Source organism: Sphaeramia orbicularis, chromosome 17, assembly GCF_902148855.1.
Source record: "Sphaeramia orbicularis chromosome 17, fSphaOr1.1, whole genome shotgun sequence".
Taxonomy (NCBI): domain Eukaryota; kingdom Metazoa; phylum Chordata; class Actinopteri; order Kurtiformes; family Apogonidae; genus Sphaeramia; species Sphaeramia orbicularis.
This window is the reverse complement of record NC_043973.1, coordinates 10173948-10191395: the sequence shown is the minus strand read 5'-3', so window position 1 is coordinate 10191395 and position 17448 is coordinate 10173948. Positions and strand designations below refer to the sequence as shown.

The following is a 17448-nucleotide window of genomic DNA, read 5'->3' as shown; positions in this document are numbered from 1 at the left end:
AGATGGCAGAGGGCAGCAAACAAGAGAGATTATGATGCAGGCCCAAGACAAGATGCTGGCAAAGCTTTTGAAGGTGTTTTCCGCCTCCACCTTAAGTGACACTAGATGCCTTTGAAAATCTTAAGGTGACTATAAAGTAGCTTCTGTTCAGAGGAGTCGCAATAGACAGCCTGTTGGGATCTGCTGTCTGGCCAATAATGATACATTTATGCATCTGTATTTCCCAAGCTCATGAAGCAAAATCTCTAATCCCCTTTCCATTAGAAGGTTGAGAGAGATGCATGGTGTCATTTTCAGTGAAGTACATATAAAGAAATGTTTTTATCTGGAAAAAAAATTATGACCTGAGTACAAAGATAGTCTCAGAAACTTTGAAACTTAGCTGATCCAGTCAGTCTTTTTGAGATAGCATTTAGCCAGGCAAGGATTTAAATTTCCTACTATAGTTCAATTAAATTCTGCACTACTGCTCATGTTGCAAGAGTAGCCATCACTTTTCTAGAGTGGTGGGTAGCTCATTTTGACTCTGAACAGTTCTAAATCTATTTTAAAGCTCCTATGAAATAGGGATTTGACAAGGGAGAACACTGATCTGCAGCTCTACAGAGCAGAGTCACACAGCAGCACCAAGCTTTATTTGATAACGCAATCTTGCACGCTGATTGAGTTTGGGAGGTAATAGAGCTCCAGACATTTGAGTCTCAAACAGCAGATGTTTTGCTGTAATACAGGAAGGGGAACACACTGGAAGATCACAAGATAGCACATGCTCATAAAAAAAGCACGACGGAGCAGATGACAAATGTCCATTTCAGTTTAGCATCCTGCAGTCATGCTGAAGTCAAATCAGTTTTTTTGAAGGATCTAGGCAGTCGATGTCACCGCTTAAGGAGGCAGCCTTCCTTTTTTCATATTTGTGTAATTGCTAATCGGTATCACATTTCCAACTTGGATTTGGCTTCTAATCTCTGGGGACGCCACGCGTAGCTGGGAACAATTTTTACCAGAGGGGACACTGTTCCTTTAAGAGGATTAGTGAACTGTCTATCAGTCATGTTGTGTTAAACTAATGTTTGCAATGGCCCCTTGTCAGGGCCAGAATACGCCTCCTCACTCCGTAGCATCAAAATAAATGTTTACATGCTTCTGCGGGAATAAGTGATTTGAGATGCTTTCCTTATCATTTACACCACTAAATCAGCCTGTCTCTCTTTCTTGCCATAACCTTTGCCTTGAGCAAGCTCACACGCATGTACATAAACAGAAAAAGCAATAGAATATGTGAGTTCCTAGCCTCGTAAGTGGAATGTTGAGGAAAGTGAGTTCCAGTGTAGCTCCTACCCTGTAGCATCAGATTATCTGTAGTCAACCATAGCCTAAAATCAGTTAAGTAATTTTCTACACTTCTAAAATAAGCACTAACTTTCTTTGATCACGGCATTGCAAATGCTAATAACTGTGGATAAACGTGACACAACTCAGTGCTTTTTACAATTTAATGGCAAATGTAATCTATGGCACCTTCTAATTTGTTTGTTTTACAGCTTTATGGACACCAGGGAAATATAAAGTGTTAGAAGACAGAAGCACGAAGGAAGGATGCTGGGTCAGGAGAAGTGTGTTCTCGCAACCACTCTTAAATCAGACACACAGAGCCAACAGATTAACATTAGGGAGAGAGAGAGGAGGAAGCAGAGGGAGAGTGATTGAAATGCTCCCCATACCCCTTCTCTCATCTGCTCAAACAGCCTGGGGTTCTCCCCCTATCAGCCCACATGAAAAATAAATCTGAGTTTCAGGTCACAATCCAGTCGATTCCAAGTCAATCGACCATAATTGGTTGGCGTCACATGGCGGCAGGGCTGAAATCTATCGGGCAGCGAGGCTGGAGAGCCCTAATTGGTGTCAGCTCAGGTTGCAGCGCTGCTGCAGGAATACAGGTCTGCCCTCACGGCCCCTCTGGCAGACCACTTTTAACAGCCTCTACCGTTCCTTGTCCTTCATTCCTCTTTTTCTGCTTGTCTTTCCGTCTTCTGCTTTTTAGCCGAGCTGGCGATTTCAGCAGTTTTGCAATTTTGAGCATCTACCTCTGTGTGATGTGAGCTGTGTAATCACCTTTTAACTCTGATATTTGTGTGTTTGTAAAGGTTTAGAGGAGGCCTGTCACATTTACTCCAGTAATGGCCTTATTAGTATTAATTGAGCTAACTATAGTTTTTTTTTTTTTTAGTAATCATTGTGGTAATCATTGCCATTCATTGCTGTTTAAAAACAACTGGATAAGAGTGACAGAAATGCCATAGTTTATTACCATTTCTACATAATTTTCCACTGTTTGTGATGTGACTGGTGTTCGCTTAATAATCACTTGTTGTGCCCCTTCTTCTTGAGATGCTTCTATTCTTAACTTCCACTGGTTCCTGTCATTATCAGTAATTTCAGCAACAGGCTTTGTATATTGAAAATATTTATGTCAAATCACGAATGCAATCAAAATATATATATGCAATATTCAATGATAATAAAAAGCTTTTTGCTCTTGTTATGTTTGCTATATAGTATGTGTATAAATAAACTATGATTATATTATATTAATGGCTCTAAAAGAACAGGAAAAACACAAATTATGATTATTTGCAATTATTTGCATGATAATTGCCAACTAAAATGTCATTATCCTGACAGCCCTACTTTAGAGAAGACATGGCCAAATTGCTTCTTATGAATGGCTACAGTCCAAAAGTATGCTTTAATATGCACATAATGACAGAAAAATGGTGTCATTATGTGACACTTTCACAGGTTGCATTTACTTATGCTGATGTGGGCTGCAATAAAGTGCCCTATTGAGATTTGCAGGTTTAATATGGGTGATTTGATCATGATTGTGTGTCAACACATTGTTTTTTTAAAGATATTTTGAGAGTGTTATGTCTTCTTTAGAAAGATAATGTGCATTAACAGCAGAAATGGGACAGAGGGGATGACATGCAGCAAAGGGCCTGGACCAGAGATCAAACCCAGGGCGCTGTGGTGAGACCTCAGCCTATGGGGCATCCTGAGACAGTCATTTTTTTATGTTGTTTGGCTGTATTTCTAAGCTAATGTTGGCAAGGGAGAAATTCTGAAGAGCCTGACCTGAGTCCTCTACGTAAACATCAGTGCACAGGCTGTCATTAGGGTTAAAAAGGAGTTAATGTAAGATATGTCAAAAGTACAAACATTTCTTACTCAAGTATAAATACATGTATAAAAACCAATAAGGTAAAAGTAGAAGACGTAGAAGTACTGATTCAGCTTATTTGGCCAAGTTTCTGAAAACAGTGTGTTACGGTTCTTGTGATGGATGAATGCAGCAGAGCCGGACGTTAACATAGTGGAGTTCGTCAACCATAAGCAACAAATAAAAACTAATAACCTCACTGGTTCCCTGCACAAAACAGACTCTGACTTCACATTGCTGCGCATTTGCTCATCCAATTCGTAAACCACGAGTTCACTTTCTGTTTCCTGGTCGACTTTTGTTCATTCCTCTGTGTTCATTCTGCTGCAGTACTATGTCCCTGAGTCCATAGAACACATCCAGGTGTTATTCTATCAGTTTAGGTGATGATGAAGGTAGGAGGAAGTTGCTTAAGGGGTTAAACAAAGGAGGAAAAGAACACCAAAGTTTGGTACTGGGTAACTGATGTTAATTCTCACTGCATCTCCTAAACTGGATGTTTATGGACCCTCCTGATGCCGAATAATGCTGTCATGAGATGTTTCACATCTTTGTTTGTGTTTTGTTTGTCAGCCCTTTACTGAGATGTCCAGTTCAAGGAAGGGTAAATAAAGTAACAGTTTATGTTAACGCACAGCTGAGGTCAAATTGACCCCAGAGGAACACCAATATGTGTTCAGCCCATTAAAAAAATATCATCATGATAACTTTATGCTTTATCAGTTGGTCTCCATCAAATTAGGTAAATTCATGAAATATGAAGCAAAACAAAATGAATGTAGCACCATCTGAACCTGAACTGGTTCCCACTAAAGACAGAAGTTAATTTAAGCATACAGGCTCCCCTGTTGATGATGGTTTTGACCTAGAAATTAACCTTAGAGCACCATGATTTCAGACTTAATAAACAGATATCCCATGTTAAATCATTATGTTCAGCTACTAGGTCACTTCTACAAGCAAAATATTTGCTCTTCTGAAAATGTATTAACAAAGAATAGTACATTCAGTAGCCTCCCTGTTTGCAAATTAGACAAACTGATGCCATATTTATATCTGTAAAAATTAGTTGCCTCCACATTTTTTCTTAATTTTCTTTTATTAGAGTCCACTGCCTCAGTTGCTAACTGACTCAAAGCCAGTAACACAAGATAAACACAACAAACATAACATGAGGTTCTTCTAATAAGAAAAATATAATTATTAAAATATCATATATTATATCACATATGATGATATAAAAATATTTATGATCACTCACTTGTTTCTGTCGTGTATATTAGGGGAAATGAATAAATAAGTATAATTTTATCAAATGCCATGTTGGGCCAAAAGAAATCCAATCCCAGTGTGAGTTCCTGTGGTTCAGATGGCTGTGATGAGGACTAATAACCCCATTAACACTATAAACTGATTGTCATTCGTCTGTCGTTTGCCGTTTCTTCCATGCTCATTCATGTCATAATTGTTGTTCATCTGCCATTTGTTGTTTTTTCTTTGCTCATTCGTGTCATATTAAATCAAAAATATGACTAAATGACTGTGGTCTGTCAAAATGACTCATAATGAAAATGGTGAACTCAGCATGAAGTGACAAGGTGTCAAGTGCTCAAAGGAAAATTAACATGACAGCAATAATTACAGAAAAAAAAGAAACTGTGGCATTTTCCAATCACCACTGTGAGTCAGATTTATATTTTATTCACAGCTGAAGTGAAATGGTTACCTTTTCACAACAAGGAGAGCATCTTTAATATTTTATAGCCATACGACTTACTGCTGAAAATGGTGTGAGTAAAACGAGTATTATTGTCTCTGTCATTTATAAAGATGAACAAAACATTTAGATTTTATTGCAGATTTATTGTGAGCTATACCTGGGTCTTGGTTTGTTGCCTCTGTGAATATTCTGTGGAAAAGAAGCAGCGGTTTAGATTTCCACATTATAAGAGTTCTTACCCTTGGAGCCTCATAGCCTTTGGCATTTGGTATTTTGCCTGAGGAAAGGAAAGCAGCCCCATTCAAACTGTGTCTGTCATTAAGTCATGGCACAACCACATCATCATATCATAAGAAGCCACCCAGGAGGAGCAGGCCTTTGTTTTATTTCACTATCTGCGCAGTGATTTGGAATATAAAGTACCGATAAGGAGAAGCTGCAATATGAGTCAGTGTACTTTATACACCAGTGCATAAACTAACTTTAGTCTTTATTCTGTTTGTACTATATAGAGTATAAATGCTTTTCATTTATATTATAAGTCTTGTATGAACCCCTACACTTTTGGGAGATTTACCCATCAGCCCCCCTGTTTGAACATGTTGAAAATATTATAAACACTCCTATCGGGATTTGAACCCCTATCGTTCCACATGTACTTTAAAGTGCAAATTTATCCGCCCCATATGCCCTCCTATCTCTTGTATTGGAAGGGGGGGGGGGTCTACTGTGCATGGGCCATTTATGACGAGGTCTGTTTGGTAAAGGGAGTTAAATCTAGACTGGACTTAAGTCTAATCATGAAGAGACAACTGTCTGTTCAAGCAGCATTTGGGTCTGCGCGAAAAACCAATGGGCGGCCACTGAAGGTATGGAATGTATTATTATACAGTTGGAACTATAGAACTGCATGGACTGAAAATTAAATATCTTTGAACACAGCCAGTGATTGAGTGAATCACACAAAGTTGTCAAACATAGGCCTATACCTCTACTGTATCCTGTTGTTTCTAATTTTAAATTATTTGGAATGCAGTGGAATTCAATACCAAAACTGAGGACAACCTTATTAAAGCCAACTCTTTGCTTTGGCTCCAAAAGTGGTCACATCAGTGAGGTTCAACTGTTTTATTAGTGTATGATAATAAAATAAAACTACAGTTTTATGTGATTTGAAGTATTTATAATTTGACTTTTGGTTCACTCTGGCCCCTTGAACCCCCATCAGGGCTCCAACCCTGGACCCCCCCTCCCCACCCCCTCTATTTTTCTGGATCCACCACTGATATGTACAAATATCTGATCACAAATTTTCATTTTCAAAGCAGGTTTGATATGCATTTGAGAAGCTATTACCCATTATTTTTTATTTTACATCATAACACATCTTCCAAACATCAAGAGGGATTTCAACATCAGTGGGTGCAGCTGTAACACATAGAAAAGACAATCCCATGGTGTAGGGATGTATTGATGTAAAAGAAGCAATAAGGTGTAAAAAGACGAACCAAGACAAAACAAAAATTGTAAAAGAAATGCGATGTAAATGTTTTAAAAGATGAAAAATGTTTCAAGGAAATTAACACAGTAACTTTGGCAGCAATAAATAAAATGTAATGAAGACAACTGCAATTTGTGCTCCAAACAAGATGAAAATGTTACACATGTATAAAAATGAAGATCATGTAAAAGAAAAAACAAGAAGAAAATGACATAAAAGGCACCAGAAGATAATAATGGCTTAGGAGGTCTAAAGTCTCAAGGAACAAAACATTACAAATACAATAAAAAAAAAATGAGTACAACCTCAACCTTGTTCAATAAAATAAAAATGACATAAAAGATACAACAAGTCAGAAATGAAGTACAAGATCCAACAGGTAGAAAACAACATGACATGCAAGACACGAATAGAAAACATCTGATATGTACTGACATATTCTACTGGAGTAAATGTGTGTACTTTTCCCACCTCTGATTAGCATTATGATGAAGATAAATACTGCATTGTGTCATCATAACTCACATTGGATGTACTTGGTTTTGACAGATTCTTCCATACAGCCTCATCATTCATTTCTCTGCCGCTCTACTGTGCCTTAAGTGGCTCCCATGTACTGTGTGTGCCTGACCTTTGACCTCTGCTCTCAATAGGAGACAGTAATTAAAGGTTGATTTTTTTCCTGCAGTCTCTCAGCAGGATTAAATATTTCATTGCCTCGCGGCCCCCGTACTAAATAGCAGAGCTCTAAGGAATTGGGACACACCCTCTAGCAGGAAAGGGTGGGGGTGGGGGGTGGTGGTTTCTAATGACACTGCAAGCACCTTATGATAAACTATAGGGTTAAAGAGCACATGCTGTACACTCAAGGGGACACTTAATCATCTGGTACCAACCGCCGGGAACAATTGGTCATCTCCAGGGGTGTTTGTACTGCGACAATGCACATTAACAGGACAGTCACACTGCACACGTGTTGTTTTTAGAGGATTATTCTTCTGCTAGTTGGGTTTTTTTTTTTTCCATGTGTGGGAAAATGTTTAGGGTCATTGAAGCTCTGCACAGTGCTGAGCCTTACCCATTGTTAGTTTTAATAAAGAACAGTACAATTATACGAATGACTAAAGCCTTCACAGTGATTGAAACGGTTGTTTGGGAACTCAGAAAGAGAACATGATATGAGTAATACATCCAGAATTGATTTATTGTGATGTTACTGCTTTGTGATCCGTATGTTTGTATATTCCAGGGTAGACATTGTTGATGTTTTCTAATGCAGTGTGTAGTATATGGATCGACACTGTGCGTTGTTTGTTTAGTCAAAAATCATGTCACATCTTGGCCTTGATTAATTCATTTGATCATTCATTCGTTATTGATTTTATTGTATTTTATTCATTGGTTTATTTAACGGGGACACTGTACATTTATTCACATTGCTGTAAATGGACCAGAGTTAGCCTAATAGCCATTTTTTATCTGCAGTCCCTGGACAGATGTTGAATTGTCATCCTAAAAGATAGCACAATCAGAATCAGAATACTTTATTAGTCCCAGGGGGAAATTATTGGGTGTTACAGTTGTTCCATTCAAGTTTAATAAAAAAGTACCAGGGATGATATTATCAACACAACAGAAAAAGAAAAATATATAAACATATACATAAAGCTGTAAATATATAAACATATACAGCTCTCTCTCTCTCTCTCTCTCTCTCTCTCTCTCTCTCTCTCTCTCTCTCTCTCTCTCTCTCTCTCTCTCTCTCTCTCTCTCTCTCTCTCTCTCTCTATATATATATATATATATATATATATATATATATAAACCAAATATACATATGAAATTACTCTAGTAATAAAAAATATACATAATAAGTGAATAAGTGTGCAAAGTTATTGTATGTAATGCACAGAAGGTTATAAACATACAATTATTAAAAACATACTTTTAAAATACCCAAACATAGAAGAGTACAGTACAAGTTTTGCAATACAAAATTTACAATTAATAACACATCAGACCAAGTAAGTAAAAAAAAAAATTTAAATACACTTGGCACTTAGACATTTAACATTGTAATTTTGCTGCATTAGCTGTGAAAATAATGCAATGTGTGTTGTTAGCGTGACTCTTTTGAAACTGAGAGACTGGTCCCTAATCATGGCTGGTTATTCTCTGTGGCAGCCGTAAACAGACTCTTTGTCACTCAGAGACTCAATAGATTTAACAGGTGGACGCGTGATGCATACTAACATGAACGTCTATAAGACAGTCCCTCTCCCCCTTGAGCAAAGTGGCCGACTCAGACACAATGTCATCTCTGTCAGAGGCACACAGGGCTGCAGTTTTGATCTGGCTAAACACTAAGCTCGGATGGAGAGGAAATGGAAAGAGCCGTTAACCTTTTCAGCTGTTGAATTATGAAAAAGCAAATAACGTCAGGTCCTTTCCGATGTCACCGCTCATCCGTCTTCCACTCTGTTTTTGAGTTACTGCTGTTGTTGATAAAAAGCGAAGCTGTTTAATTATTTTAGGGAGAAAAATCAAATCTCTTTTTTTTTGTTTAGAAAGATGATTTGTAAAAGGAAAAAGGTGTATTATAACTAAAAAATTGCACATGTATAGACATAGATATACTTTATTTCATACATAAGTAGGCAAAAGAAATTACCAATTTAAATAAAGACCCAAACATCCACTGGCGACCAAAAGCATCTACTGATCTAAACTGTTTAATACCTGTTGATCCTTTAAACCTTGAGTTGAGATCAATGACAGTGGATGGAGACACTTGGTTTTACATTCAGTTTTTGACATCTTTACTGAAATAGTCACTTTTTCTTCAGTTTTCTCTGTTTTTGATATAAAAACCCTCAACTTTAATCTGAGCTTTTATGAACATCTACATAATCAGTGAGTTAAATCTAGGAAGATACCTGATTTACTCTTAAAAAATGCAAATTACAGAGGATAATATTATAATAAATGATGATAAATCCCTTAAGAAAGGTAAACAGAGAGAAAAATTAATTTGGGAACTGACACAAAGTAGCAGTTGGGCTTTTATGGGATTAACAGGACACTTCAAAATATGGAAATAAATCAACCAAAAAAGAAAAACAAATGTCAGTCAAATGTATAACTCATTCATTGTGACTTTTTAACAATACTTGATGTCTGAAAAGGAGTAGGAAGAAGCTGAGCATATATTGTCCTACCCCAATTTTACATGACTTGGCTAATCAGCTAATGTGCACAGTCCATAACAAAGAATAGATTCATTAAATTACAAATTACAATTACAAATGATTATTCGTTCTCTTTATTATTATTATTATTATTATTATTATTATTATTATTATTATTTTGTAATATTTTCACATTTTGATATTTAGTACCATTCTATTCCACAAAACAACTCCACAACATGAAATGCACGTCCTTTTAAGATTTATTCCACTGAAATATTGTTTCATATTTAGTTTTTGTCTGTAGTCATATCCCCCCTCTCTATTTGTGAATCATTTCTGTATGTTACTTGGAAGTTATTTATTTCTTGCTTTGTATAATATTTGTGCTGTTTTAATTTCCACCAAATCCTTTAATTTGAGTGTACGTGAGAGTAAGAAAAGTTAACTGGTATATTTCGCTTTCTTGTACATTGGTCGTATTGAATGTTTAATGGTCTTTTATGATAATGAACAATAAAAACAGTCACTTATATGTCGTAGTGAAAATCTTTAACAAACACATCTAAAAAGACCAGATAAGAAATGTATTATCTGTTGCAGCAGTATCTTCTATATCATGGCTAAATAAGTAATTTCTAGAGACTTGGCATGCTGAGATTGGGAACGACATGCATTTTTTCTGCCATTCTCACAAAGAGGCCATTTTTACACTCGCAACTGGCAAAATAGGAAGTCGCTAACACTGTTGTACCAGATCCCCATCCAATTTCAGTGTCTTCATTCTGTCTGTCTGTGTCCTCTGTGTGCAGTGCATACCAGGTGGTGGTGGAGGAGGAACGTCCACGCAGAGCACGGGGAACAGCCGAGATCCTGCGCTGCTACCCAGTTCCTATTCACTTCCAGAACGCCACCCTCCTTAACTCCCAGTACTACTTCACCGCTCAGTTCCCAGCCGCCGGCATCCACTCGCCCCAGCCTTTTACTGTGGGGGACAACAAGACCTACAACGGCTACTGGAACGCCCCTCTCCTTCCCCAGAAGAGCTACAGCATTTACTACCAGGCTGTCAGCACAGCCAATGGGGTGGGTGTTTCCGCTGCGTCTACTTCATTAAGACTGTTTCACTGTAGTTACGCTATAGCTTCTTCTCTAAATTAGACTTGATTAGAATCGACTTTATCTTAGTAAACAAGGAATGCTAAAGGATTCATGCTAAAGGTTATATGTGTGTTGTGTGTCTGGTTGACATTTATTATTTTACATCTTGTCCACATGTAGAGTCTTAATATAAGTATATGATATAATGTCTCAGCAACAACATAATTAAATTGGCATAGCTTGAAGAACAGCTCATTTCTGTTCTTAATTTAATAAACCATAATAAATGAGAACCAGAAAATTATTTTCAACCTGAAATTGAATGTGGGTTGTGAAACCTTTTTTTCTTCCCTTTCTTAGACTGCCCAGACAAAGTGCATTTGTATTATATGCAGAAAAATGTGTTGCATGAATACAAATATGTCATGGTGTTGGTGATCATTGCCAAACTGCTGACACTCTTTTACCTTTTGCAACAGGTGTTAAAATCTTGAAGGTCTTTTCAAAGACACTAGACTCTCTTGACAGAAACAGCAATTTTACCTCATGGAACACAGGTCTTGCAGGTTTACAGATGCACTGATCATTTAGTTATTGCTTGTGTTGGGTTTTGTGTGACACATTATTTCAGATCTGAACTAAAGGCGCTGTCACATCTTGATGATTTAGGCAGCATATGCTGATGTATCAAAATTTCTCTAAAACGCTGGCATAAGCTGAACTATCAATGTTTTTTTTAAATTATTATTATTTCGGGTGGATACGTAGCTTACATAGAAAGTTTTGATAACTTATACACAACATACTAACAAAAGCTCAGCGTGTTGTCTGTGTCACAACTGGGACAATGTCAAATGGATGAGGTCATGCTGATGTTGGAGGACAGTTGGTAGGTGTTCTGGTGGTGGATCCTCCATGTCTCTGCTCACCACAGTGTGTTGAGGAGTACTGACGGGTTCCTCCTGTCAACCCAATTTTCATATAGCCTACGGCGGCTCCGGAGATGCATGCGGCTCTTTCATCCCTCTGCTGTGACTCCCTGTGGCTTTGGAAAATTAATGAGTATTTAATTTAAATGTATTTTATTTTACTTTGTAATTTTTTAAAAATGTAATTCTAAATTTAAAAGTCTATGGTGATATTAGATTTTATAAGCATTATTTCCCGCTGAACATCAAAGTCACTGTCCAGAGGGGAGGTGCTGAAACGCTTTGCCGCGTGTCTGGAAGAGGTGAAAGGACGTTGTCCAGATCACATCAACACGTCTACAAATGTCAATATGTGTTGGAGATAAGTTTGATATAAGTTACACATAGGTTCAAAGCACATTACTCATAGGTTAGAAATACATTCTGGATACGCTAGACCACTGGTTCCCAACCTTTTTTGGCTTGTGACCCCATTTTCACATCACAAATTTCTGCTGACCCTAGACATTCAAAACAGAGACTTTTTTTTTTTTTTTTTTGCTTAAATTAATTTGTTTTTGATCATGTAATAATTTGCTATACTATGTTGCAAATAAATGTCAATTTTAGATGAGATTTAGGCTATATAATGTATATTATTACGGATGGAGGCAGAAAAGCCAGGTGTAGATTACTGCACAAAGTGAGAATTTTATTTTCCTTGGTCAGGATATGTACAGTCAGTCCAGCTTTGATTTACAAGGCTAATAATTAATACTGAACAAACAATAACTCAAGCTATGAATTATGAAAGAGCTGCAGCATCTGAAACTGGCCACAATGAACATTTGAAAGATAAACAGTAACCACAGTGCTTCAGCTTCAGAGTTTGTCATGTCTTTTATGTATTGTGATTGTCTCTCTTAACTCACCATATATTTTTCATTAGTAATTTTTTTTTTTTTTAAATCAATTACTAGAAATTTGAGTTTTGAAAAACACTGCGTTTGACATTATCTCAACGTATTTCCACTAATGAGTAACTTATAATTAACGTGTGTCACTATCGAATAACTGGCCTATAACTTCTGGCTCGTGTATGAGATATACACTGGCATACGGCAATAAATTTTACTACAACCTATACCAGCATGCTTCAGCTCTTAACTTATACAAAATTTACCCAGAACTTATTCGACATACGCCAGCATATTCACCAAATTTGACATTTGTCAGTATACACTGGCTAAATTGTCTAGGTGTGACAGGGCCTTAACAAACTGAAAGCTCAAGCCAGTGGTAGACCAGCATTTCCTGTGTTTACTAAGGTAAAATAAGTGCAATGTAGCGTGCTTAGCTCACATTTAGCAAGACATCAACACCTCCTGGAATGTCATAATGGGCATATTGCAACCTCCCAAAAACATTTATGTGTGGAATAAGTAATAGTAACAAAACTTTGACATCTTATCACACAGCGTATAAAATATGAAGAGATTTGAATATTTCTGTTATTCTTTGTATGCCTGTCACATTAAGGCCAATGCTTCAGTGGATTTGCTCACAGTGTTTTGGCTTTGACAACCCAATACACATTGGAGTGACACATAGTTTGATAAACTGAATGGTATAGATCAGAGGTGTCAAACTCCTTTTAGTTCAGGTTCCACATTCAGCCCAATATGATCTCAAGTGGGATGGATTATATGAAAATGTTCACATCTACAAACGTTCCTTAAAAATCTGAATGACATGAACAACTTGAAATGTTTTCAGGAAAATAACAATTTTAATAATATTCTCAGTTTAAACATGTGCATTGCAATTTACAGATCACAGTGGATTTCCCAAAAAAAAAACCTTTAGTAACAGGCAGAATATTGGTAAAATTACACTTACTTCTCTTAGGATTTTTCAGGTTCATATTTGTTCAGTTTATTCACATTTTTTGTTAAAGGATAGTTTGTAATTGTCAGCATTTTCATGTAATTCTACTGTTTTAACCTAAAACAGAGAGAAAAATTTGCGGTTGTCATTATTTATAGGTTATTCTGTTAGTATTTTACTGGTCTGACCCACTTGAGATCATATTGGTCTGTATATGGAACATGAACTAAAGTGATTTTTAAACTCTTGATTGTTAATATCTCCGTGTAACTTTTGTTTTTTGTTTTTTTTACATTTTTTTATTTCACAAATTCATCCAACTGTCCAGATTGGACCCTTTGGAGGGCTGTGTTTTTTTCCCACGTGCCATATGTTTGACACCTGTGGTATAGATGATATAACAGAACATAGCAGCGTAACATGACAAAATGAGCATAATAATGTCACTAATGTCCATAACTGGGACATCTCTGACATGCCCACTTTGGACCAGACTCACTCCACGGTCAAATGATCGTTCCACGGCATCTGCAGCTGAACGAGATCCGATTGAGTTTTAAGTCTAATGGGATTTACAGCAAGAGGAAAACAGTTGGCACAAAGTTCTGTAGGTTAAATTGATCAGGCGCTATCGATAAACTATAATGATCATTATAAACAGCTTTATAAACCTCCCCCAGCCTTACCACAGTAATGCTGACAGCCTGTGATGCAGAGTGGTGAAGCCTTGACCCCAAAAAGCTTTTCTCAGTTTCTTATTTTTCACCTCCTCGGCTCCTCAAATCCTCAATGCTCGATTTTGATCTGGAAATCGATCATTGTGTGCTGTCCTGAAGGATGTCGCAATTCCCTCAAATTCTTATTAAGGAGCAAGGAGTCTTTTTCAGCCTCAAACCTGTGACATGTAAAGGAAACACATGTCTGGATTATACACACCACAGCAGAAGCAGGACTTCATTAATGAAAGCTATTTTTTCTCCAATATGAAGACAATATTAGTTATTTAAAGTGATCGAAATGGCTGTTTAAAAAAAATGATAGCATCTCTTCATCACTTACAGACACATTTTGCCGCATTGTGAATTGACTTTAAAGTTAATCACAAGTTTACATGAGCTTCTGTCTGTTGGAGATCGTCTTTCATATCATATTTAAATGCTGTCGACTGAGCATATTATATCATCTATACCACAGGTGTCAAACATATGGCATGTAGGAAAAAAAAACACAGCCCTCCAAAGGGTCCAATCTGGACAGTTGGATGAATTTGTGAAATAAAAAAATGTAAAAAAAAAAGAAAAGTTACACTGAGATATTAACAATCAAGAGTTTAAAACTCACTTTAGTTCATGTTCCATATACAGACCAATATGATCTCAAGTGGGTCAGACCAGTAAAATACTATCAGAATAATCTATAAATAATGACAACCGCAAATTTTTTTCTTTGTTTTAGGTTAAAAAAATAAAATTACATGAAAATATTGACAATTACAAACTATCCTTTTACAAAAAATGTGAATAAACTGAACAAATATGAACCTGAAAAATCCTAAGAGAAGTAAGTGTAATTTTACCAATATTCTGCCTGTTACTAAATGTTTTTTTTTTTTTTTAAATCCACTGTGATCTGCAAATTGCAATGCACATGTTTAAACTGAGAATATTATTAAAATTGTTTAAAAAAACTGTTTAAAAAAATGGATAGCATCCCTTCATCCCTTCACCCGCCATCAGGTAACTACTGTTATAGCCCATTGTCAGGTATGCCCCAGTACTAAGTCACCGCTACATCAGTGGTCAGTGGATTGTTGCCTCCTTCGGGGGCTGTTCCAGCACTGGTAGTGACTCAGTAACGTTGTATTTTCCGATTACCTGGGGCTGTGATAGACTGGTCACTGCCCCCGTGCATAGACACCAGTCCAAGATGACACATTATCGGCCAGTGCTGGGTCACATCTCTAGGACAATGGTGAAGTGCAAAGCTTACAGCTGCACTAACAACAAACGCGAACACATGCTTTCCACTCAGTCTCACTCATTGACTACTGCTTGTTTACTCATATTCCATCACGTGGAAACGATGGTACGTAATGGCTGCTTCCCATAGGTTTTGCCCCTGCATGTAATTTGCATAATAAGAAGTGGTGATTTAAAAAAAAAAAAAAAAAAAAAAATTTAACTGAATTTGTGCCTAAGATAAATAATACACAAAGCACAATTAATGTCGTATGCATGATCAGTACAGGCACAGGTTAAAAGCCAGCATTAGAAACACAGTCTGGTCATATATACTCAAGTGTATGTTCACATATTGAACACATACAGGGTGGGGAAGCAAAATTTACAATGAACATTTAGTTATTTTTTCTCAGTAGGCACTACGTCAATTGTTTTGAAACCAAACATATATTGATGTCATAATCATACCTAACACTATTATCCATACCTTTTCAGAAACTTTTGCCCATATGAGTAATCAGGAAAGCAAACGTCAAAGAGTGTGTGATTTGCTGAATGCACTCGTCACACCAAAGGAGATTTCAAAATAGTTGGAGTGTCCATAAAGACTGTTTATAATGGAAAGAAGAGAATGACTATGAGCAAAACTATTACGAGAAAGTCTGGAAGATACTATTAAAGAAGAATGGGAGAAGTTGTCACCCGAATATTTGAGGAACACTTGCGCAAGTTTCAGGAAGCGTGTGAAGGCAGTTATTGAGAAAGAAGGAGGACACATAGAATAAAAACATTTTCTATTATGGAAATTTTCTTGTGGCAAATAAATTCTCATGACTTTCAATAAACTAATTGGTCATACACCGTCTTTCAATCCCTGCCTCAAAATATTGTAAATTTTGCTTCCCCACCCTGTATACATATATATTGTTCTAAGTTCTGTTGAAATTGAGGAGAAGTAGTAGTTAATAATAATAATAATGATAATAATAATAATAATAATAATAATAATAATAATAATAATAATAATAATAATAATAATGGATTAGATTTATATAGCGCTTTTCTATGAATGCATACTCAAAGTGCGTACATTGGATCCATTATTCACTCACTCTCCCATTCACACTCTGGTGGTGGTAAACTACATTTGTAGATACAGCTGCCCTGTAGATACTGATGGGGGCGTGGCTGACAATCCGTGCCTACATGCCTTCAACCACCACCAAACATTCATATGCATTCATACACCAGTGTGAGTAGCAGCACTGGAGGCAAGGAGGGTGAAGTGTTTTGCCCAAGTCTAGCCGTTCTGTCAAAACATGAGTAAAGGTCTGAAGAGGCTGGTCACATATTCCTCAGACTCCAAACACAGGCAGACACATGTACACAACAACACAATCGCATGTGGCCTCTGACAGTCCTCCAATGGGATGTACGAGCAGGCCTGTCCACACTCTTAATAGGCTTCAACAGGGTCGGGTGAGGAATGCACAGCTCTACGCCACCACACGCTCTCCCCCTGCATTACTGTGGCTGTTCTCGCCTGCCGTCTCTAATGGAACTTTATGCCAAATGCCAGATAAGCCTTTGATCATCGGCATTTAAGAGAGCGCCAGTGTGGGAGGGCAGACGACAACAACAGGGTTACCGATCGTACAGGTCACAGCCCTCTGTCGTCAAGTGGCACTTGGCGGGAGCCCCTCCTTTTCCGCCGAGGCACAACAGACAGCTCAATGGCGACTTCAAGAGCCCCTTCCGATTGTGGTCTTGAATGAGAATTGCTATAAACAGCCTCCTTGTGAAACACCAGCACGTCTTTAAGGAGGCAATAGGAATAACTCGTGAGGCGGGGTTGAATCCAATTAGCAAGTTAGCTCCTGAGAGTAAAGCATTGGTTTGTCTGAAACTTTTCACACTGCGAATTATGAACTGGCTGATACTGCTCTTTGAACAAAGAAA

The 17448-nt window shown here is 37.3% G+C and overlaps 1 protein-coding gene across 11 annotated transcripts in view; it reads left to right on the top strand.

Annotated features, from left to right (window-relative positions):
• The window catches only part of LOC115437576 (receptor-type tyrosine-protein phosphatase mu), a 223682-nt gene that overhangs the window by 130218 nt on the left and 76016 nt on the right, over positions 1–17448 (top strand). For all 11 annotated transcript variants that reach the window (XM_030160827.1, XM_030160833.1, XM_030160832.1 and 8 more), the window contains exon 12: positions 10445–10718. In XM_030160827.1, coding sequence (XP_030016687.1) covers positions 10445–10718 — 274 coding nt within the window. The remainder of the gene's footprint in view (positions 1–10444; positions 10719–17448) is intronic.